The 24653-nt window shown below is 37.1% G+C and overlaps 1 protein-coding gene across 4 annotated transcripts in view; it reads right to left on the bottom strand.

The window, feature by feature from the left end:
* Nucleotides 1-24653, bottom strand: part of LOC149071806 (liprin-alpha-1-like) — a 153130-nt gene that overhangs the window by 70676 nt on the left and 57801 nt on the right. For all 4 annotated transcript variants that reach the window (XM_089247919.1, XM_089247917.1, XM_089247918.1 and 1 more), the window contains exon 2: nt 458-559. In XM_089247919.1, the coding sequence (XP_089104045.1) occupies nt 458-559 (102 nt within the window). The remainder of the gene's footprint in view (nt 1-457; nt 560-24653) is intronic.

Raw genomic sequence — 24653 nt, 5'->3', positions numbered from 1 at the left:
AAAATAATGTAATTGCATGAATATCCAACTCAAAAGTAGGTCCGACTAATAACTTCATATTTAATTTTCTGGGCTTCATATTTCTAAGCGAACTCAATATTTCAGAAATCGAGAATTCAATACAATTTTTAAAATTATTGATGTGGCGGAAAATCCCCTATTTATAATTGTGATGAATTTTAAGAAAATTGATATTTGACTACCAAATATTTGGTATTCGGCCCAAACATTAGCCGAATATCCAGTATTCAGCCAAATCACCATTCATCCCATCCTTAATAGCCAATGAGGACCAAAATTCAGATTTAAATTTAGAAAGTATGGCAAAATAATAAAGAAATCTTTCTCATAAAATGAAACGTGAACAATTTACTCATGCTCTAATTTCTAATTCTTTTAATTCTGAAATTATTTCACAAGTCATACACCATCTGAAAAGAAAAGGAGTAGATCTCACCCTGGTGTTGTTCCTTTCCGCTTTGAGCTCAGAGATTTCTTCTTCCTTTTCTAGAAGTTGCTCCCTGGCTTGATTGAGCTCTTTCGTGAGGGTAGCAAATTCCTATATCCAGAATATAAGAGCAAAATCACTGGGAATTCACTGTAATACACACACTATGTACAGTTGGCACATTAGTACTTGGAACTTATGAATGGAATTAATTATTACCATGAATGAAATACTCAATGAAGAAAAGTTATTTCTTAAAGTCATGCATATGAAATTGTACAGCTGGAGGCATTTTCACAAATGCGTACTATTATTCCCATGTATAAGCCAAGTAATTTTGTTCAAAATTTCAATCTTATGTTGAGAAGGGTGTTGGCATCGAGGGGGTGGTGCCAGCCCCTCGATGAAGGACTCCCTGCCGTAGCAATTTTTTCCTGCCAAGGACGAACCGGGTATCGACATCGCGACACCTCTAAACAAGTCAGACACTACTGAACTGATGGTAATTGGTCACAAGTCTTCTCATGTTCTGTAAGGTTCCCAGACAATGTCAGGTGAGCTTATGCATTAATAAAGCCCTGCAGAAAGGTGTTCCCAAGAAATTTATTAATCCACTCAACAAAGTACAACAGCCAGGGTGGCTTGAACCAATATTGACAGGTTGCCTCTGACATAGGTTGGGGCTCCCCTAGAAGCCGCAACACACACTTTGAGAACCACTGACCTCAGATTATAGGTCTAATATCTTATTCAAATCCACGTAAATATTGTTATAAAATTGCTATTTAAGTCTGTGTAAGTAACACTTGCTGCATCTCCATGGACCATATATTGAGAAACAATGTTTCAAATGGATTCTGCTCATTAAACTTGAGTATTTATCTTGTATTGGTTATGAGTACGATATATATTACAAATGTTTTTTACGTTCTCATGTGACTTTGTTATATCCGGGCTCGACTGTATATATAGGGTGATTATAATTAAAGTTCCCATATACTCTTGGGTTTTTTTTCAAAAACTGCTTATCCGAATGCAGCCAAATTTTAAGGATCTCTTATAAAGACCATGGGGAGAGATGTATAAAACAAAACCAAAAGTCAAATTTTCGACCACGAGGTGAAAAGTGGCGCTTTTTTATTGAATTTTACATTTTTCCATGGTCCATGTAGCATATATACCAAGTTTCAACAGAATTCCGTTGACCAGAATGAGTGCTACATAGGTCTGAGTAGTTAAGTATACTAACACTATTACACCGTATTCTGATTTTTCTGACATGACATATGTAGCACCTGTTCTGGAGGACGTATATATCATGAAAATTTGGCTGTATTTGGATAAGCATTTAAAAAAAACGAAAAGAAAAAGAACTACTCAGAATACGGGAACTTTAAGTGTAATCACCCTGTACATTCTCACCCCGAAATGCGTATTTTTTTGGCGTTAGGTTTAACTCCTTTACGATCACGGACGAAATATTTTATCAAAACACCAGTGGAACAAATTCAAACAAGTTCTGTGTTTTCTTTCCTCTATCTTTACCATTGCGAAACTTTATAGTAACCCTATCAATTGAAGTCGTATTTCTTTCCTTTCTTTCCTCTTGTTAATGAGTTTTCCCCTAACATATAATGCATTTTTCTACTATATAAATGCAAGAGCGAAAAAGAACATGTAGAGTGATGAGTTAAACAGAGACTAAAAAAATAAAAAATACTCTTATCTACTATACTTTTTGCGTCTATATTTTTTTCTTTCCCTTTCTTCCCTTTTTTAACGTGCGCTTAGATTAGGACAAGGTTACCAGATTTATCGTCGATTCGTCAAGTAGAGTTAACCCAAATTTGTTGCCAAAAGCTTGTACGTGAAGTGGTTAATCACGAGTATCGAATTTTTTTGTAGTTTTAGTGTTCCTAATCGGGGGGGGGGGAAAGGAGAGAAGGAATGGCACGAGTAGGAACGGTAATTCTGAGTAAATTAGTCATTGGATGTTTTTCCGTTCAAAAAAACAACCCAACAATAACAGATGGTTCCGAGTTCTGTGGGACACCATACGTACCGAAAACTGAAGGCCGAAACTCACTACACTGACGTGACGTCATCATAAAACTTCGTCATCGCCCAGGACGAGAACGTGCAGTAGCTCGACTTTCCTGCTCGTGCAGAAGACTTTTTCGGATTGAAACCACTTTTTCCTCCCGTATTTACACTCCTGAGAATTCAAATTCTCCTCAAAATAATTCCAACGTGTAGAGCGAGCTTTACATGTCAACGGCTATGAATTTAATGCACCCACGAATGTCGATCCCAAACGTCATATCGGTTTCGGGGAAATCGTATATTTACCATGTAATTATAAAGCAAGTATCTGACCGTATTGACAAATTACTTGAACGACATCCTATTAACACTATGTACAGTGTGACACGAAACATCTTTAATTTATTTGATCTTTCAAAGATGAAAATGTACATAGAAACCACAAAGAAAAATTTTTTAAAACACGCCTGGCGAATCAAAACAGAAAACGCTGCTTGGGTAAGTGCGAGAAGCAAACAGTGGCGGACGAGCTTTCTTGGAAGGGACTCCCTCGATATATATTTCACGACAACAGTTCTTTTGAAATCGACTCATCACTTTACTCGCCTCAACTACGAAGCCATAGAAATCAATGAACATCCAAATAATTTCAACATGGAATAAGAAGCCCTCAGACTGAACAGGGAATGACATTTCCAATTCCACTAGAGCAAACAGAAATAGGTGAGACATTCCAATCAAAAGAAAGATTTTTGTGTGTATTTGTTCACTATCCACAGAATTCAGTATCACGATTTGATTATTTAGAGGAATTACTGTATAAGGCTAAGAAATTATTTTTCACTCTTTTGAGGATGCAAAAAAAGTTCATACAATTTTTTTTCTCTAAACTGGCGCAAAAAAAAGTATTATGGGTCCGATATCTAGTCTTTCTAAGCACATTCGTAAGGTATCTGAAACTCCAGTAAAATAAATCAAACCGACTATCCAGTAATCGGTTTCTTTGGGTGAAAAGATAACCTCGTGAAGAAAGACTTTCGTTCCCAAAATCGACCCAAGAAAGAAAAAGGCAACCTGAACAGCCAAGATGATACTCTGGGACGTGATACTACTCTGAAAATAATATCGAACACAAGAAAAAAAAAAAAAAGCCCGGATTGGAGCTAGTAAATGGATGAGATGATCAGGCAGAGAAAATCGATAGAGACGAATCATGTCAGTTTGCGTGTGGGCGAAACCGACAAGATATACAACAGCTTTGACCTACGTCAACTTACCCTATGTTGTACATTTCCTCATAAGAAAAAAAAAAACCCGCCATAATTGATCGAATAATCGGGAAAGGAAGAGGTAGAGGTGTCTCAATCTCCCCCTCCCCCCCCAATCAACCAGAGAGAAAGGTAAAAGGAAAACGTAAGATCTCGTAATTCAGAGCTAAATCGTAGACATCTACGGATAAATATTTATCTGTACCATCATCCACGGCTAAGGATTCCTTAACAAGCTGTACACCTCACGCCGGAACAGAATAACAATGGATCTTTCGGAAAAGATCTTGAGAGAGTTACATAAATTACATACAAATAAACACGAATCGTAAAAACGTACGTTTAATGGTTGGAATCGAATGGATGAGTTGCACATTGCTGTACGATAAACAAATCACTCAAATCAGGGGATGCACAACCTTCAGCTAGCGTGCACAAGCCCCCGTAGATGATTTTACCTGACTGTTGAAAAGTGTTCCCAAAAGAGCGTACACGCCATGATATAAGAAATTGTGCCACTTTTTGGTATCAGTCTATAAATATGGTAGTTATGCTTTCCATTGGTTTTTTCGCAATCTACATGATCTGCTGACTTTTTCACAATTGGATAAAATAGTTGCTTTAAACTTTGAGGTAATGCTTGCCACCAGCATACAGCAGTATACTGCCTTAGCATGATTAAGCCATACATCGTGACAGTTTATATCCGGACAACAAAATAGCTAATCAATAATTTGGATGGCATTGCCAAAAAATAAAAACAAATGAAAAAAACCTTATTAGAAAGTAGAATTAACAGGAGCGTTGTATTGTTTTAACATGATGAGCCCAACGATCTCGATGACGGAACTGAGTGTGAATAACTATATTATAAAATTTGCACACTCTCAATCTGGAATAAAAATTGATATCATTTTACGAAAAATAAAATTCTATGAATGAGCCTATCAATTTGAGATGCACTGAAGTTACGATCTCCAAGTCTATAAAAATACAGTAACTGAAGCTTTTTCCAATGTAATTTTCAACGTTTGAACCGTTCATTTTTGTGAAAGTAAAAGATAAACTAGCTGAACACGATATCTAATCACGAGGTTTCTCGTATTCTGGTGGGGGAAATCGTGCAACCACGTGACACTTGTGAAATGTTTCACCATCATAGACATGCAGAAGCATGGGTATAGATTTGCTTTATCGAACTATGAGTATGAGAAAAGAACTAAGTACTGTACATTGAAACCTCACTACAACGATATTCGATATAAAGAAGACTCCATATTCACCGATATTTTCTCAATTCTTGTTCGAAATTGCTTTCAGTCTACTAATGTTAAACTCCTCTCGATGCAACAATATTTTGTTCGGGATAAATGTCCTAATATTTTTTGAGGAAATTTTGAAACCGTTACAATGATATTTTTTAAAAATCTCACTCAATCATTTTTAATAAAACCCCCTCTTAAAGAACAATCCCTCAGATGCGGTCACTCCTCTTTTATGGCCAAATAATAATTTCCCCTTGTATAATAAAAATATGAATTTCGAACCCTTGATTAACAGACAACAATCTTTTACGGACGAATTCTTTTGTCCCAACAGTGTCCGCAAAAAAAAAAAGGTTTTAGTGTATTTTTTAACTTGTCACCTGTTTTTGTTCTTTTGAGGATGTCTATTAACATCGGTATTTCGTATTTTGCATCACTTGGTCACCGGAAATGAAGTGTTGCCTGTACTGCTATAAATCCCTTTACAGAGGCAATAAATCCAACCGAATTTTACTGATCAATTTATCAATTATAATTTTTTTTCAAGAATTATAAGCACATTTTCTGGTGGAAGTAACACCGAATCAGAAAAAATGCTACCAGCAGTATAAATTTGGCGACACGTGATAATAATGGTGATCTTTACTCTTAACGGTGATCCCTCTACAACGATATTTTTCTTCGTCCGTAGAGTATCGGTATATCTGGATTTCACTGTACCTGAATGGCGACTTTCCGAAAAGATTTAAAAAATTTGTGTCGAATTCGTGAGATCACGGAAGTAAATGGCAGGGAATGCTTTCCACACACGCGTTATTCGAAACGCGGCAAATTAAGATTACATCAGAAAGTATTCTTGGTGATCGTACTAAATGTGTGTGTGTGGTGACGTTAATCATGAAACACAGCCAATAGTTTTTTTTTGTTTCATGCATCTCTGTGTCAATATGCTAGAGAAGATTCATCACTGGAACGTTAAAGTGTATGCTAGAAACCACCAACTTATACATACAATGGTGTAAATGACGTCTCTTCCCCTGAAGCTTCTACCCAAGAGTTTCCATCAACTTCCCCTCAGGACATATCAAAACTGAGGAGTTGGGAGGGAGGAGAAGAGAACGTGTTATATGTACCGTTCCGTTCTCCTGTACGAAGTATACACACCAGGAAATGCGTGAGCTCTACATGCCTTTCCTTTATCATCTCTACCCCTCCGCTAAAACAAAACGACGGGAGGGAAGGAACACGCTCCCAGAAAGAGCAGGTTGCTATTCGGAGAGAAAGTGAGTGTTATAAATGCATAATAACACTATTTGTCAATATGGGAGGGGCGGCAAAGATCTCCGCTAAAATAAAAGGGATAACGGAAAAAGACGGTGGGTGATGAATGTATGCCACCAGGGAGTAAACGTATAATGGACCCCCACTCCCGCAGAACATTCACGTGTAAAGTTTTCCCAAATTTTTATTCTAGAAAATATCTTTCATTTTTCCGCAGAAAAAAAAAGTAAAAATGGGGAGAGAAAATACCCAAGAGCGGCTTCTTAACAAAAGGTACTGAAAGTAAAACAGTTTATGGGTTAGGGAAGGGAAGAACATAGAATCTTTTTGAGGTGGCTTTAAGGACATGATTCCATCTGGAATCCAACAGAAATACAGCAATGAAAGCCAGGTGCATGTATTATAGCACTAAATAACACAGCTACAGGCACTAAAGCACTTGTTACGGCGTCGGAAATAGCTAGAAGTTTTCAAGAAACTAACTGGAAAAGCGAACGAAAGTGATTTGAAAACAATAATAATACGAAAACGTTGGGGGGGGGGGGGAGTGATTGAGTGCTTCTATGCAAAAAAGTTTAAAACGACTTACAATGACTTCACAGCGGCAATTTGAGTCTTTTTCGATAAATTTTAGACTTCTAAAAATCTGTAAATTTTCAAAGAAATATTTATTTTCTTCCGCAATCAGATCGAAACAGATTTTAAATAACATTAATCGGACCGAGAGATCAAAAGACGACGATTCACATAGACTACAAGGGTATGGCCATTACACTATGTAACACGATTTTTGCCCTTTGTTACCATACCACATTTCCCAACTACTTACCACTGAAGAAGACCAAATACAGCAATTTTACGATTTAAACTTTGCTTTTGCGATCAAGAGAGCGAATTTTTTATCTTTGAGGTCATACACCTAAAAAGCAGGACTATGGATACATCATGAAAATATGGGAGCTAAAACGTTAAGAAGTGTGTGTGTGTGGGAATAAAGTTGGAAACAGTCCCATCTCTCACGTTTTTAATTTAAAATTTCATTTCAACTCTAATTTTATTTTGTGCGAAACGGCTAAATACGTAACTTATATCCAAAATTTTTTTTTTTTGGTTTTAAAATTTATTATCAGTGCGAAAATCCATGCGGTTGACATGGAGCACACAGAAACAGAAAACATTTACCTTTCATTTTCTGAATGTCTTTGAAATATCTGTCGTACTCGTTAGACATAGTGCACAGAATTTTGTTTGTCATTAAGGAAATTTTGTCACTCAACGTTCTAATGCGAACAATTAAATAAATTATATGAACGATAATAAAACGCACATGCGCACGCACACACACACACACACAGTTCTAAATAGAGATAAACGTGATACCAATGATACGAAACGTATCATTCTTCGATCGTGACGTTGAATCGATTTCACAGGCGAATTCTGTTCTATAATTCACTACTTCGACGAAGACGGCATCATTAAAAGTTGACGGATACTTTACAGCGGTCATTAGAAGCATAAAATGACAAAAGGACACGCGAATGCAAATATTACGAAAGGTGACTATGGACAAATCGTGTTCGAATAATATGGGGGGGGGGGGAAACAACACTTTCCAGAAAGCGACGAATTTATCACGTGAGTTGTTAATAATCGCGTGCACACATGAATGTCTGGCCAAAGAAAACTGCAATTTAGTTATAACATCTAAAATTATCGATGAATCGACGACATACATATTTCGAATTTCATCAATCCGTTAAACGTATCGTGTTGTAATTAATTTAATATAACGCGATAAAACAAACGACGCCTATTTCACGTGGGTGAAGAACATTGACCAGTCATTTTGACTTTTATTTCCATCGACATCAACTGCAGACGGACACTGAAAATTGATGGCTTAAAGAGTTAATTTCAGTAATAAAGGCTATAGACAGTGAAAACGAGACGCGTGCGACCTCGCGGTCTTTAGCTTCAATGTACGAAGTAAAAAAAAGTAATGCCCAAGTGCAGGGCCGAGCCTCGCTGTTGCCGCCCCACTGTAAAATTCGATGTTTTTCTACAAGCGTTTTTGTTCTTAACTGAAATATTCTCCCTCGGGCAGTTGCCCCCGTTCAGTTCTGGAACTGCCCAAATGATTATTAGGAAAGGCGTCATAATAAAAAAAAACCGTATCGCGAGGGCAGCTCTGCTTGTATTAAATTGACTATGTGTTACTGGCAAAATTCTCAAATGCAATAGATTCATTACACGATTTCAACTTTCAAATGCGAAAATTTGTTTTTCTTCTAATATTTATTTAAGAAACAATATCGTCGATTTATGGTATAAATAAATAAGGAAACCCAATTTTAATTTTGATATATATTTTCTGAAACGAAATGGTAACATTACCATTGAAAAAAAAACAACACGCGAACCTACTTGAGCCAGCATCAAGTGCACGACACAACCGCATGAATTCAAGAAACCGTTCCTCGTCGTCAAGGATGACACTTGTGAATCAGCCGACAGCACGTGAAGCAGGATAGATTCTGTTTCGATATTATCAGTCGCCGTCATCAGAGTGCAACGCATTTTCTCACACGCTTCCATCTCACGATGCTTCCAGTCGAGCGAGGAAACGTTACGACACTCCATGAACGAATACGTCACGTCAGCCGATGAGCAAACAATATTTCACAACAAGAACGAATATCTTCTTTTAAGTATAAGTGAGACCAGACATTCGAGCCGACTGATGAATATAAGAGCATTATACGCGTCTCAATCTGGGGTGACGAGCATTGAAGAATCTGTCGGATGAGTATTGTAAATTATCATTTCTGTATATATAGGAAAAAATTTGAAAACTTTTTGTTTCACTGAAGAAAGCAATACGCTATATTTCCGCCATTTTCAGCTTTGAACTTTTCAACTACATCGTTTCCGAAGAACCCGCGCGTAATAGGAAATCATAAGAATACTCTATCAGTGGCGTCAGTGAAACTAAAAACTGGCCGACAGTGTCCACTTTATTACTATTATAATTCTAGCTGAACCTTTCTTCTTGCCGCATATTACATTCGATACAAATACTGCTTCTCGGAAGCGACAACAGCTTAACGCGATGTACAAAATAATTCAACGTTTCAGTACGTTACCTATCACGTGACGCGCTGACAAGACAAACGCCGATCCTACAAAGACAACTTCTCTCCACCTTTTCCTCTATTATCCCTTGGACTATATCCAAGCTTTTGGCACAACGCATGTCTTGTCGGTTCTTTTCACACAGATATAATATGCATGTACCATACCATTTTTTTGACCATTTGAGAAACACGTAAAACGACATCGAAGCATGGCTCACCGCGCACGAAGATATGTACCCATACACGACAAACACAATAGCCTCATGAAATAAACATACAAATGTGTGCATTGTAAGTGTGTAATAAAAAAAAAAAAAGAACTGTGATTGAAAACTTTACAAAAGTTAGATATTCACGAATCTGGAAATCCCGACCATAAATATAAATCGATATAACAAACAAGTATTACAACAAGTATGATTAACGAGTTCTTATTTCGTATACGGCGGAGAATATACTATAAAAGTTTGGTAAAAGATCTTCTACAAAACTTGAAAAAACCCAACCAATAAGCCTATTGTTACATTCAAAACCGATACGCTTATTGCTTGAATTTTATAAAGTTTTATAAGAGTACTTTTATGAAACTTTCCATAAGCATGTTTTAAAGACATACCATTGAACCCCTTGCGCTTCTATGTAGAGGTGGAATCGACATCATTAAAAAAAACCGGTACTTCATTGTTATAACGGCTCTTTACGATTAGCCCCGTGTTCATTCGGCTTCTCAGCAAAACTCATGGTATATTAAAAAAACGAAAAAGCTAGCATACATTGGTATTCCCGTAACTTTGATTGTGGGTGAGCTGTTATAAAGTATGGAAAATAAAGTAGCAATGGAGTTTCGGAAAAAAAAAACCTGTAGATCGCAAAATATTTTAGACAAAACGGTCTTGTGACATGGACGATATATTTAAAAGTAGTTTTGGTATATGAACAGAAAAATTCCACTTTTTTTGATGAAATTCTGTAACCTGACATATTTTTTGACGTGACTACGTCTTTTAAATCATCTGACGAAACTGGGAGCAATCGCAAAAAGGTTCATAACGAAATTTTGTAAACGTTCATATCTCAGGAAGTATCCAACGCAAGTCAAAAGCAATGGTATAGTCAGATGCACATTGAAAAGGCGCATCCAGTATCATTCCGCTTTTAATACCTCTTCTCGTATAGGCAATAGGCCCGCTGCCCTGATTCGCAACAAACTTTTTTATGCTACATCTCGAGCAGTTCAAAACGAAATTAGACGATATTGGTATCGTTTGTTAGCTAATTCAAAGACAAAGTCGCGATGTGATAATGACATAATTTTATTATGTCAGTACTTACCACGTGATTCAAGGCACAAAAAACGTAATCGCGTCAAAACTTCAGTCTGTTGCAACTTGAGTTGGGTTAGCATAGCCTAACCCATTTTTTTTCATCGCGGAAACTTTTTCACTACCACTCACGTACACCCTAGTTTCAACGTGGCTATGGAGCCTTCACTTCTATATTTGACATATTTTTTAGGAGGAACATGAAAAACTTACGATACGATATATGAGCTGTCTCTACAATAAAATCCAAAATTCACATAACGATCAATATTTTCCACGCAGGGTGTAAGCTCTCGAGAAGAATGCTTTGTCACACGCTTTACTAGTCTGCCATCGAAGTCAAAAGATTCTATATCTCTTCCTCTAGTAAAAACATTTTTTTTTCTTCAATTTAAAGGAAGATGAAACCTTCGAAACTTGAGAAGCAAACGAGCAGCTTGTACAACAAACTAAGTTTTGGTATAATCAAAACACGTTTTGAACACGATCTGGCAGCAAAGAAGAAAATTGCTTGTAAAAAAAATCTAACCATGTTTATTAGATTTAAAATAACTACTTAATTAGCAAAGCATTGCTTCTAAACAAAATTGCCAAAAGAACATTTTAATTTTGTTCGGCGAACTGTCATATTGGTGATTTCAACATCATACATGTACTGTGTACATTGTATGTGCTGCGTCTGTACTTCTGAACTCTCACGAAATAAAGAATGGATAAAGCTTAGAAACAGAGGCGACGATATAAGCATATTTTTCCAAAATAAATGGATGTGACAGAAAAAAAAAACCCGGCAATCAGACATGAAAACATTTCTCCTTCCGAGTAACGTGACCGAACTTAGAAGCAGTCAAGAGCGAAAGCTTCAATTAAGTACCTAGTAAACGGCTGTTCGGCATAAAGAAAAGATACGCAAATAACGAACAGAATGCCTCCAAATCGTTTATTACAGCAGTATGTGTTCACCACCATAACCACAGGGGATAACACGTTGCAGGCGAATCACAAATCCAGCAACGGCAGAGTGAAGCAGGTCCACATACACGGTTTACGACGGTGAACTTGTTGAGGATTAAGAGCGCGCAAGTTCTTATAACAGTCTCATTTGCATATTTCCACCGAAGTCGCTCGTACCAGCGCCACCTATCGGCTGGCTTTTGGTTATTTTTTTCCTGTCAAAAAAATTCTTGTTACCTAGCGATGCTAAAGCTGCAAACCGTTTTTATTTCGGTTATTTTTCCGTTTTTTATGAATTTTTTGAAGTTTATACGGACTCTGCCCACCCTGTGTGCGTGTTTATATACACTTATTTTTTTTTTTTCGTTTTTTTCTTTACGTATTTTTATTCTACTTTTCTTCATTTTCAAGTGTTTTTATGTTTACATTTTTTTTAAACTCCTTCCACCGTTTTTATTTTTTTAGAAAACAGAAGCCTCAGTTCTCAATGATATGTACAAATCTTCGAAGGGTACACATAGTCCCTTTTGATTACATCAATTTTGATGGTCTCGGTGGCCACTGGATTGATATATTTCTCAGATGATACACACGTCGTTTGATTTCGAATTTTCCATGCTCGTTTCTAATGCGATCACTGAAAAGCAACAGACCAGCCCTTGCGGAAAAACAAACATCATTGCAATAGCTCCTGTAAGTTACTTTCCTAAATAGAGTTTAAGCGACCGACTTCAATAAGTACGTTAAGCCCAGAGATGGGACGAGTATTCGGTTGCTACTCAGCCCTTTTGCCGAATATTCAGTTCGGCAGAATATCTGCGTAAATCTAAGTACATTAAACTAATTTTTGAAAAAATATATAAATTGAAATTTTTCCCATATAATAAAAATTTATTGATTATATTTAATTGTTTGGTGTATATCCATTTCTGTGAAAGGGGTTATGCCAGAATGAATTTCTAGGATAAGGAAAACATGAGGCTGAAAATAGCATCCTACTGCAATGAGGTGTAAGTGAGCTTGAATTATACACGAGTTCACTAACTGAAGGTACCTATTGAAAGAGGCAAAAGGGGCAAAGAGCATCTAGTGAGGAAAAATAATAAAATAAGTCGTAATTTTTATGATACATTGCGAGTTGAAAATAAATAATAGTTGACATAATTAGATATAAAATTGGTAACAAGTGTTACAGAAAATTGATTCCGTAAGTAATATTAAAATGCAATACATCATCATTAAATTTGATTGTCAGTATATATATATCATAGCAATAAAAGTCATTCAATAACCAATTTTTTAATATTTAAATAAATTGCATAATTAAAATTCAATATTTAATCATCTGAAATTACCAATAATTTTAGTTTTAATTAAATACATCAATTTTGTTCACAATTAATTTTAAGAATATTGATATTGAGCCAAAACATTAGCCAAAAATATTCTGTGTTTCGGCCAAAATCTCTATTCATCTCATCCTTAGTACGTTTACAGTTTTAAATAATTAAAAAATTATCTTTCCTTATCCACAGAGGTCGTGTTCCACAGACACTTTAACGGCCTTAAATTGGGTGCTTCTTTGCAATAAAGACTGACATTTTTCTGGCGTGATTTCAAGGAGAAGACTCTAAAAGTACAACTCTGCTACAAATACAAAGGCCACAACAGACAAATTGCTCAACGAAGTGGCTGAAAAAAGATGCCCATAAAAAATGTGGATGTAAATATAACTAAAATACAGCAACCCAATATAAAAGCATATATCTCTAAATTAATTATATATAATACACTGCCATAAAAAATATTATCTAAGTATGAATAGCTTTTTGACTTATCCCAATATGTTATCATACTTCTTTTTAAACATATCAATTGTGTTAGAGAAAGAAGACAATTGTGTTTATGAAGAATTTTTGAAGAAATTTCACACCGAAAAGAAATCCTTGATTCCATTCCCCGTCTAATATAATTTAAAATTTCAACAATAATTTCATGGATCAATGAGCGTATACTCCACGTATAGATTGAAAAATCCGAATATGTTCCAAAAACAGACATCGTACTCTAATGACTTAACTATAACTTTAATGTCATTATGATTTCAATATGATCGAAACGAGTCTAAGTATAACTGTCGCTATGAGAAGATAATAGGCGTTGAGAGTTAATATACACATCTAAATTAATAATTGAATGGAATAAAAATGCAAATTTGAATAATAATTCGAATATATAATGGTCGCATTAAAGGCAAAATACCAGTACACGTTGAATTCAGAGTGATCTGCAATAATTAAGGAGATTCATCAGCGTTGTTTAAAATTGAAATTTAACACACAATACCGTAATAGTAAAAAGAAGTTTAATGCCGTCCCATATAAGCGCAGGTTCGATTAAGCGTAGCGATTAAATTACTTAAAGCATTGTAAAATACCAAAAAACACATATGTGGATCTTACTAGGTGTTCCCATTCGCAGTCACATGGAGAAAAAAAGGAGGGGGGGGGGTGTCTCTCCTCCCTCTCTTTCTCTCTCTCCTTCTCTTGACTGAACCTCCGAATATGATGGTGGTAGTCTCCTGCTTATCTTTGGCCGCCACAGCTGGCTATCTTACCACACGAGATGGAGGTGTGTATATATGTACGTGTATGCAAGGAGAAAACGACCCCATCTAGGAGAAACCACTCTCTCATCCACGTGTATTTTCATAGGCCTTCTCTTACTCTCATTCTCAGGGAGATTTTCCAGAAGAGACAACAGGACCGCCGCTAAGAAGCGGGAAAGGACTAAAGGCGGGGAAAACGGAAAAGAAAAATCCCGTTCTCCATCCCCGGATGGTTCAACCAGGAGATATATTCGCTCACGTGAGGGAAGAAACGGCAAAATAACGGGAGAAAAAGTCCACTTTATTTCCGAAAAGAACATTAAAAAAACTCCCCCCCCCCCGCTATAACGGATTTTCATTTCTCATTTCAAAGGCAAACAAGCCCCTGTCCAAGCCACGACCCCCCCCCCCGAAAAAAAAAAACCCCGCGGGAAAAAATAACACAGGTTGAAATATTCTTTTTGAAGGTAGAGAGAGATGTACTAGTTTGCCACCATATGAAAAAAGTTGTGGAAGCTAAAAGGAGATGATACCGTTCGAGACAATTCCTTCGCGTACTATACATCCAACGGTCAATTGAACGTACAAAAAAGCGGTGTAACAAGAATTTATACCAAGGCCAAAATGTTCATCTTTTTACACCCGCACGTGCACATTTCCTGTGTGCAGCCACAGTTACTTATGTAAACAGCTAAGAAAATTAACATCGATTTATGATCACGGTTTCAGGGTTCGACTAAACCCACGAAGTCTGATGAATTTTTTTGTAGAAAGGTTTCAATAAAAATCGGATTATCGTTACCGTCAGTCGTGGTTGCGAAGTACCAAGCATTTGTAGCCCTATCTTCTCAGTCTTTGTTTATCAAAATTGAAGAGGTATAATTTAAGACATCACGAGATGAAAGCTTAATAATTAACACTGCAGAAAAAGCGGTTTCAAAGCATCGCTAAGTATACATATGGGCATGGTTCAGTAATTCGTTCGACAAACGGTATGAACTTTGGAGTTTCATATGAGGGGTTGAAAATCAAAGTGGCTTGTATCACTGGAGTGCAGTTTTTCTATATGCCGCGGGAATGTTTCCCATTGTTTTGCCTAAATAATCAATTTCATGACGTAACTTTCTAGGGTGAATTTCAGATGACCGCTCCAGTAAGAATACGAAACTAGTAGAACTCCGACATGAATACGTTGGGGGGGGGGGCACATATATACTCAGAAAACATTCTGGCAGGAGGGGAATGTGTACGAGGTTACACGTACGGTTGAGTAGTAGTAGGGCATATAGTCATATCTTTGTATACCCTTTATCTTTCGAGAACCGTTGTTGATGGAAAGATATTTTCAATTATAGTAAAGTATACAAATAAATGTCGGGACGATTGAAAATTACGGGTCATATGGTAACACTATTCATCTGACATATTTGTCGTACATAAGCGTAGTTGATTACATTTTAATGTGACCTGCAGTGGCCCTGCGTCTTCCGCTATGGGCGATTTTCCCAGCAATTAGAGCGAAAGTTGGCAACTTTACGCAATTTTTGCAATGTACCGTATGGATTCCAATTGCCCGTATTTTTATGCAACAGATATAGTAAGCATTCCACTACTGACACTTTTCGTCCGGATGGAACCCCTTGGTGGGGTGCATTTGACTCATGGGTTGGAGGTTGCGCACTCCTGCTGAATGAACGCCAGAACTTTGTCACTGGACCTATCTCTTCCAGATAGCTTCGTTGCAGATTCCGGAGTACTTTATTTTGAATTGTGCACTCTTACTGTAAGGGCTCAGGTGTTTTTCCAGCAACCTGATTTCTAGACTTAGCGAGTTGAAAGGACTGAAGTGATGCAGGGTTCCCAGCAAAATATGCTAGATCATTTTCCTGACGATAACGAAAATTTTCTGATTTTCCCAGACTAAAACCCCGGAAAAAATAAATATAAGATCGGTCATTCACTGGAAGCTACTACTTAAGCACACATGCACCTTGTCCGTATTCCTCTGCGGAACTTCTAACAAATTGGTACATGTTGGAATGTGCATGTCCGTGTTGTGAACCTAACTTAGTTTTCTATGTAATGCTTGTTACGTGTAGTGCTGCCATCTAAAATCAGTTTTTCTAACTATGAGTGAAATATGATGATTGAAGATTTTACTGTCGTAGGCCTGTTGCTCTCTGCGGCGAGACTTTTCAAACGGAGAAACTAGAAGCTATTACAAGTACAAACAAATTAAGTGTATGACAGGGCGGGACAAGCGCCAGGTCGCCACAGTGACTAAAAAATTGGTACTGGCGACTAAAATTTTCTTAATGTAGTCACTAAATTGAAGGATAAAAGAGCAGCCCAAAATCTTTGGAATTTTTCGCAGCACATCTGCCATTTTAGTTATTTTATGTTTTAGTTGGAAAAATTGATGGCAGATGGGAGAACTATGCATAACAAGCATTACACAGAAACAAATCTCACGTTAGGTTTAAAACACGTACACGCACATTAGCGTATGTATCAATTAGGTTAGAAATTCCGTAGAAGAATGTGTACGAGGTGCATGTACGGTTAAGTAGTAGTAGCGTATCTACCAACATGAAAGCGGGACACTATGCTCTGAAAAACTCCAAAGAAGCATTATTTTGGACCACTTTCTTCAGGTAAAAAAAATTTTTGGAGCCTAAAAACATGTTCGGGCATGTAGATTTTTTTGCAATTTCCCCATTCCTGGTGTATGTGCAAGACCGCTATCAAACATTTAAATATTTCCCTGACTTTTGCCAAATATTTCACTATTTCTCCCACTTTCCAGCATGCTGGGAACCCTTTGATGCCTGTATTACTGTTTAGAATTTTATATCATCCTTATTCACAGAAAGCTGAGGTGCCATTTCTTGAATCACGCACACATGCGGTTCAGTATATAAGTTGACTAAGAAGTTCTACTATTTTATCTGTAACTAGCTATAATACCTGGCGCTGCCCGGGTTTTCTGCAATGAGGCTTTATGGATCACGCGATTTCTACCTCTTTCTTTGAGGGATATACAAACTGTGTCCACGTAAAACAATACGGCGACTTCCTGCGCGACTCATGAAATAAACAAATCTAGATTTAAAGAAACGTAGAAATGAATATATGTTTTTCCTTTTTCAAGGGGCGCTAAAGTATTTCGATTTCCCCTCCGAACTTCAAGTTATCCATCTGCCTATTTCAGCTTCGAAAATGCTTAGTTAAAGCTGTGGAATTTCTTCGATGTACTTTACGGGCCCATAATTAATTTTGAAACAAACTATATGAATTTATGCAGTTGAATATTAAAAGACAATATGGAGACATTAATTTTCATGCTTGAGTGCGTTAAAGTGACAAACCATTGTAAAGGCATATACACTAGGGTGGAACGAAACAATTTTTTTTTGAAATTGCCATTCCTAATTTTTTTCCCCAAAATTCAAACTTCTTGAGGTTCCTCATCGCCCCTTAAGTTTTAAGCACGTGTGGAATTCTCTAGCATGACATCGCTTAGGAGGCTTTCCTATTCCCCCGAACTCGTGATTCGTTCAGTAACACCGATGTTTTTCCCTTGTTTTCAGTATTAATCTGCAATCTTACCCCTCAACTGAGAGGGTGTATAGCAGTCAAAATGACGACTAGAAGCTTTTATCGTTGTGACATTTTATGAAATCCTAAAGAGTGGAATTCTCGGGTCTTGCCCACCTATGGCAATGTTATACTTTGTTATTTGCTGACTAAACGTAATATGAAGGCAGAAAAATCAAGAAAAGATCCAGCTCTTACAGACATTCTTGAAATTATCGTGCCAAAGACAGAAAATATTTGGAAAGCTGCTTCAATTCCTACGGTTTCTCACCAACGGATATGCAAAATTTTCAAAGACTTTTACTGTAAATACAAGAATCTTCAGAAAAATATGAAAAAAAAGAAAGATTCTCAAACTTGCAAGTTGACCAAGAAATTTTTTCAGTGCGAAACACGGAAATTTTTCGACATTGCAGCAAGCAAATGTGATTTCGAAGGCTTTAAATGTGACAAGTTGAGAAACATCCCAAATGTAGAGCGAGATTTCTTGCAAGATCAAAGAAGTACATGCAAGATGGCCATTGGTCGAGTAGATGGCCTAACAACGAAGAAATTGAAAAACAATGAACAAAGGAAAAAAATGAAAATAGTACCCCATTTCAAGTCATCTTAAGAAGAAACGGCGGAAACTAGTTCATTAATCACTGAAAACAATCTATATCCAACGATTCTGAGGAAAGTGATCTACACTGCTCAAAACAATTAAGAGAACACATGGTTTTAACAAAATTACGCAAAGATGTATACCGATAAGTAACATAAAATAAATCATCCATAATTTAAAGCCTAGCAGGAAACGGAAGAAGAAAACTTCATATGCAAATCAAAGTTCATGACGTCAAAAACCAGAAAAAGGAGATAAGGGCAGAAATCGGGATGTTGCAGAAACGTCTGTTTTACTGCCGTAACTGTGAAATTCGATTGCGCAGTATTTTTTTTTGAGACAAGGTGACTTGAGGATGTCTCAACAACGTGATTTACCGGAATCCATGGCATGGCGTGTTATAGGCAGACTGGAATCCGGGCAAACACAACGTAGTGTCGCGGACGCTGTTGGAGTCACCAGAAGTGTTGTTGCAAGGCTGTGGAATCGATTCCAAGAAACAGGAAATGTTAGACGTCGACCAGGGCAAGGTCGGCCATGCGCCACTACAGCAACTGATGACCGGTATATACGGTTAACAGCCCGTCGAAACAGAACAGAGAATGCTACGCAGCTGCAAAGACGGTTGCTCTTGGCAACAGGACGAAGGGTTTCCAGCCATACAGTACGTAATCGGCTTCATGAGGGAGGGCTCTATGCACGTAGACCAATGGTCTGCATTCCGTTGACCCCACGCCACCGTGCGGCCCGAAGAAGATGGGCTGCTGAACATCGAGATTGGGAGCAACATGATTGGAGCCAAGTGCTGTTTACAGACGAGTCCCGATTCAGTCTGGAGTGTGACACCCGACGTGTTCTGGTATGGAGGGACAGGGGCACTCGAAATAACCCCGCATTCGTTCGTGAAAGGTCACAATACAGACGAGCTGGTTGGATGGTATGGGGTGGAATCAGCATAGGCAGACGTACGGACCTGCATATCATTAGGAATGGCACTTTGACGGCCCGAAGGCATGCAGACGAGATACTGCGACCTCATGTCATCCCTTACGCTGGAGCCATTGGAGATTCCTTTGTTTTCCAGGATGATAATGCCCGACCGCATAGAGCTCGTCTGGTGAAGAACATGCTTGAAGCTGAAACAATACAGCGTATGGAATGGCCAGCGTGCTCTCCTGACCTGAATCCAATCGAGCATGTCCCAAACATGCTCGAACGACGCATTGCTGCGCGACCAAGGACGCCTGTTACTGTCCGAGACTTGCAGATTGCACTTCTTGAGGAGTGGAACAGTATTCCCCAAAGTCTGATCGATAACCTCATCGCATCCATGGCAAACAGGTGTGCAGCAGTCTTAGCTGTTCGAGGAGACCACACGCCCTATTAAAACTCATGCATCATGTCTAAACAGTACTTTTTTTTATCGTTTACATGTAACCAAATTGTTGCCCTAAATCATCTTTTCATGTTTTTTCCATATTTTCAAAGAATTAAAGCTAAATTCCAAATTTTTTTACGTCTTTTTTCTGTATTGCGCATTGATACGCGTGTACTATCCATTGTATGCCAATACGTGGTTGTCTCGCACGGTTTTCTTCACTTTTTTGCTTGCTCCCCTACTTGTTTTGAGCAGTGTATATGAGCAAAAACACAGTTTGCCGTTGAAGTTAGCATTTCCATCTACCAGTACCTGTAGCTGGTCCATCAATCAGTGCCGAAGCAAGGACTTCATTTGCTTTGAAGTTCTACCATTATCCTCACAGATGAGAACTGAATTACCGAATGTTGGTCTTGCTTGAGATAGAACTGGTGTGTCTGATCGATCAGCTGCAATTATTGCGAATGCTGTGCTGGAAGATGCTGGGTTATTGACGAAAGAGAAGCCAAATATAACAATAGACCGGATGAAAATAAAGCGTGAAAGAGCATCAGAGAGAGTTCTTTTGCAAAATAGAATTCCTAGAACAAAATGTGCGAGGAATATACAATTTATTTTGATGGTCGAAAAGACAAAACCTTAGCTAATGTCATCGAAGGTGATTCTTTCCAACTAGTTATAAAAAGGGTGTTATCAAATTAATAGAGAAATAGGCTGTCCTTTGCAATGGCTTATTTGTCTTTTTCACTTCAATGAGTTACCTCTAAGGCATATTGTGGAGCATCTAGATCATAGTTTCCCAACCCTTTTTCTCCCATCGCCCCCCCCCCCCCAACGCAATCTGACCCTATGTTATATCCGTTGCTTCTATCGCCCCCGGAACTTTCCACCATCCTCAAGGGAGCGTTAACGCCGGGAATCACTGATCTGGATGGATGTTCCATTGGTCCACACGGGTTTCAAGTGATATCGGACAAAGATTGGAAAATTGTGAATGGTCATCTATTGTGAAATTTGAACCAATCTGTAATAACTTTCCGATAATGGACAGTGACAACAATGATTTAAGTACAAGATTCATCGAAAGACTGGTTATTTGTGGAGATGAAGATTACAAGGAAGAAAACTCATCACTGCCCCCACGGGGACACGAACCCCGGTCTCTCGCTTGCCGGACGAGTGCTCTACATGAATTTGCAGTGATGAATTTTCTTCCTTGTAATCTTCATCTCCACAAATAACCAGTCTATCGATGTATCTTGTATTGACAAGTGGAGAGGACGTTTCTATATGCAGCGATTTAAGTGCAGATCAGATATATCTTGTGGAAATAATACGAGCAAAGAACTGGGAATCAAGAGAATTCTTAAAATTAGAAATGAAGGATTATCAGAAGCAGAAATCCGTACATTCCATGTTCCGAAAATAAACTTTTCTGCTAAGCACTATTCGGAACTAATTGCATGTGATCAAGTGCGAGTGACTGAACCACCTATTATAAAAAATCAGGAACTAGACCCACAAAAAATTATCTGAACCTGCTTTTCCATGTATATGAAATTTTCCGTGTCACAAAAAAGCAGTTAAACGGTGCGTACGACTCGTAACTGAAGCATCTCTTGCTGTATCAACAACCGAGAGTCATGAAGGCTTCATTCAAGCCAGAATAAATTCAAGGAGTACTCTTCCATCGTTTGAAAAAAAGTGGACTATTTTGCAAAAAAGTGAAATGTAATAACAGTGTGATAACAGAGGAAGTAATGGAGACATTCTCCTGACACCTATATCGTCAAACTATGTTTTTTTTGGTTTTTTTTTTATAATTTGGAACATGGTTATAGTTTTGTCCCCCCCAAAAAAAAAAGGTTTATTTTATATATGTATAATGTTTAAAAAGATTTTTATAATGTGCACTTAGAAAAGTCTTTTTGCTCGACCTTTAGGGTCCGTGAGGAACCTCAAGATATTAAAATATTTTCCTAGATTTTAGTATGACGTCTTAAAACCATGAAAGACATCTTTTGAATACTAAGGCAACATCAATTTCCAAAAAAAAGTGAAAATACACCATTTTTTGTTCCACCCTAATATACACGTCTGAAACGCATTGCTAGGGAACCACGGTAACTAAAATAAACATTCCGAAAGTGATTGTTGAGGCCCAGAAACAATTGTTGCCCTACAGTTTTTTTGCCCATTTGGGGCATTTGCCCTGCTTTGACGAAATTTTAAAGTAACCTACCGTTCAAGTCGGGTTCCATTTGGTATGTATGCAAAATTTGGCGATCGATCTAAAATTGAAGATTTGTATAGAGAGCAGACACACACAGACAGAAAATCAATTTTATATATATAGATTCATTCCAACAAACTATTCTTTAAATTATATTTCCATCACTGTGGATTAAGGGATGGGACGAATACCGAAAATCAATTCTCTAAAAATTCATAGCAATTATGAATAATATTAGTGTTTTTAATTAAAAATAAAATTATTTATTAGTAATTTCAAATGATTGATATTGAATTTTAATTATGCAATTTATTTAAATAAATATTAAAAAAATGGTAATTGAAGGATTTTTAGCTAGCTATGATACTGACAACCAAATTTAACGATGGCACATATTGTATTCTAAATATTACTTACGGAATCAATTTTCTGTAACACTTGTTACCAATTTTATACTTAATATTTATATCAACTATTATTTACTCTTAACTAGAAATGCATCGGAAAAATTACGATTTATTTTCTCATTTTTCTTCCCTAGATGTTCTCTGCTCTTTTGCCTCTTCCCTTTGCTTAATATGTATATTGTGTAGGTACATCCTTTAGAGATCTTGTGTAATTTATGCTCACTTCTACCTTTTATCACAGTAGGATTCTATTTTCAGTTTCATGTTTTCCCTGTCAGAGAAATTCCCCCGACATAACCTTTTCCAAAAGAAGCGATATCTATATATATAAAATTGATTTTCTGTCTGTCTGTGTGTGTGTGTGTGTTCTCTATACAAATCTACAATTTTAGATCGATCGTCGCCAAATTTTGCATATATACCAAATGGGACCCGACTTGAACGATAGGCTACTTTAAAATTTCGTCAGACCAGGGCAAATGCCCCAAATGGGCAAAAAACTGTCCGGCAACAATGGTGTTTGGGCCTCAACAATCACTTTCCGAACGTTTACTTTGGTTACCGTGGTTCCCTAGCGATGAGTTTCAGACGTGTTTATGTCTTTACAATGGTTTGTCACTTCTTTAATGTTGCCAGTTATGTATAATAGTTTATGCCTTTATAATGGTTTGCCACATTTTCAATACTCTCAGTAATGAGGCTTTTTGAATAGACGTCATAATCATCACCATCATCGCTTTGAGGGTCAGGAAAAGGGTGATCCTCATAGAAATCAGTATTAAAATTGCCGATTTAACTGCATAAATACGGAAATTTAGTGGGGTGGGGGAGGGGGTTTCCTGCCACATCAATAATTTTAAAGATTAAATTGAATTCTCGATTTTTGAAATATGGAATTTACTTGGAGATACGAAGCCCAGAAAATTAAAAATATGAATAATTTGCCGGATCTACTTTTGAGTTGGATATCCATGTAATAACATTGATTTCAACTTTTTATTTATATCTTCTCAATCATGAAAATTAATGTCTCCGTATTGTCTTTTGATATTTATTTGCATAAATTCATATAGTTTAGGATGTTTTTAAAATTAGTTATGGGCCCCGTAAAGTGCATCGAAAAAATTCCACAGCTTTAATTAAGCAATTTGGGAAGCTGAAACAGGCAGAAATAGATAACTTGAAGTTCAGGGGGAGGGAATCGAAATACCTAACACCCATAAAAAAAAGGAGGGGGCACTATTCATTTCTACGTTTCTTTAAATTTAGATTTGTTTATTTCATGAGTAGCGCAGGACGTCGCCATATTGGTTAACTTAGACACGGTTTGCATGTCCTTCAAAGAAAGAGGGAGATATCGCATGATCCAAAAAGCCTCATTGAAGAATACCCGGGCAGCGCCGGGTATTGTAGCTAGTACACAATAAAATAATTAGTAAGTTTTAAATTTATGGGAAAAATTCCAATCAACATAATTTTTTGAAATTAATTTGATGTATTTAGATTTATACAGATATTAGTCCGAACCGAATATTCGGCAAAAGGGCTGAATACAGAATAGCAGCCGAATATTTGACCCACCTCTAGTGTGCATTTCACCGCTGAACGCCTTACTGACAAGTGATTATTACGTTAAATTAATACATAACACATAATAAGATAAGCAAATCATGGGTACGACACAGAAAAAAACTAATTACTTAAAATCCATTCATTGCAAGGACACAAGGAGAAGAAAAACACCGTTTGGCATTTGAGAGGGGAATCTAAAGAGGGGAATTTTTTTCCTACTCGTACTTTTTCAATGAAAAAATCGCAAACTAAAGAAAAAAAAAAAATTCATTTTTTTGAATGGCGATTCCTCATTACGCATTTTACAAAACAAGGAAGGAAGGAAAACAGATAGAAAAAAGGAATCTTGACACGCAAATAAAAGAAGTGAAAATAAATAAATATGAAAATAAGATGAAATTCTCTTCAATCAAGTCATTTCTTTGGAAATATATTTCCGCATAAGAAGCATCCACGATTCATCGCCCACGTTGAGAATCGCGCTAGAGCAAACGATGCTTTTAGGAAAAGAAAAGAAGATATTCTCTTCAATCCCT

Source organism: Pholcus phalangioides, unplaced genomic scaffold (assembly GCF_987345545.1).
Source record: "Pholcus phalangioides strain wild (caught in Gottingen) unplaced genomic scaffold, Ppha-v1.0 ptg000018l_1, whole genome shotgun sequence".
NCBI classification, from domain to species: domain Eukaryota; kingdom Metazoa; phylum Arthropoda; class Arachnida; order Araneae; family Pholcidae; genus Pholcus; species Pholcus phalangioides.
The sequence above is the reverse complement of the archived record's forward strand: the minus strand, read 5'-3'. Positions and strand labels throughout refer to the sequence as shown.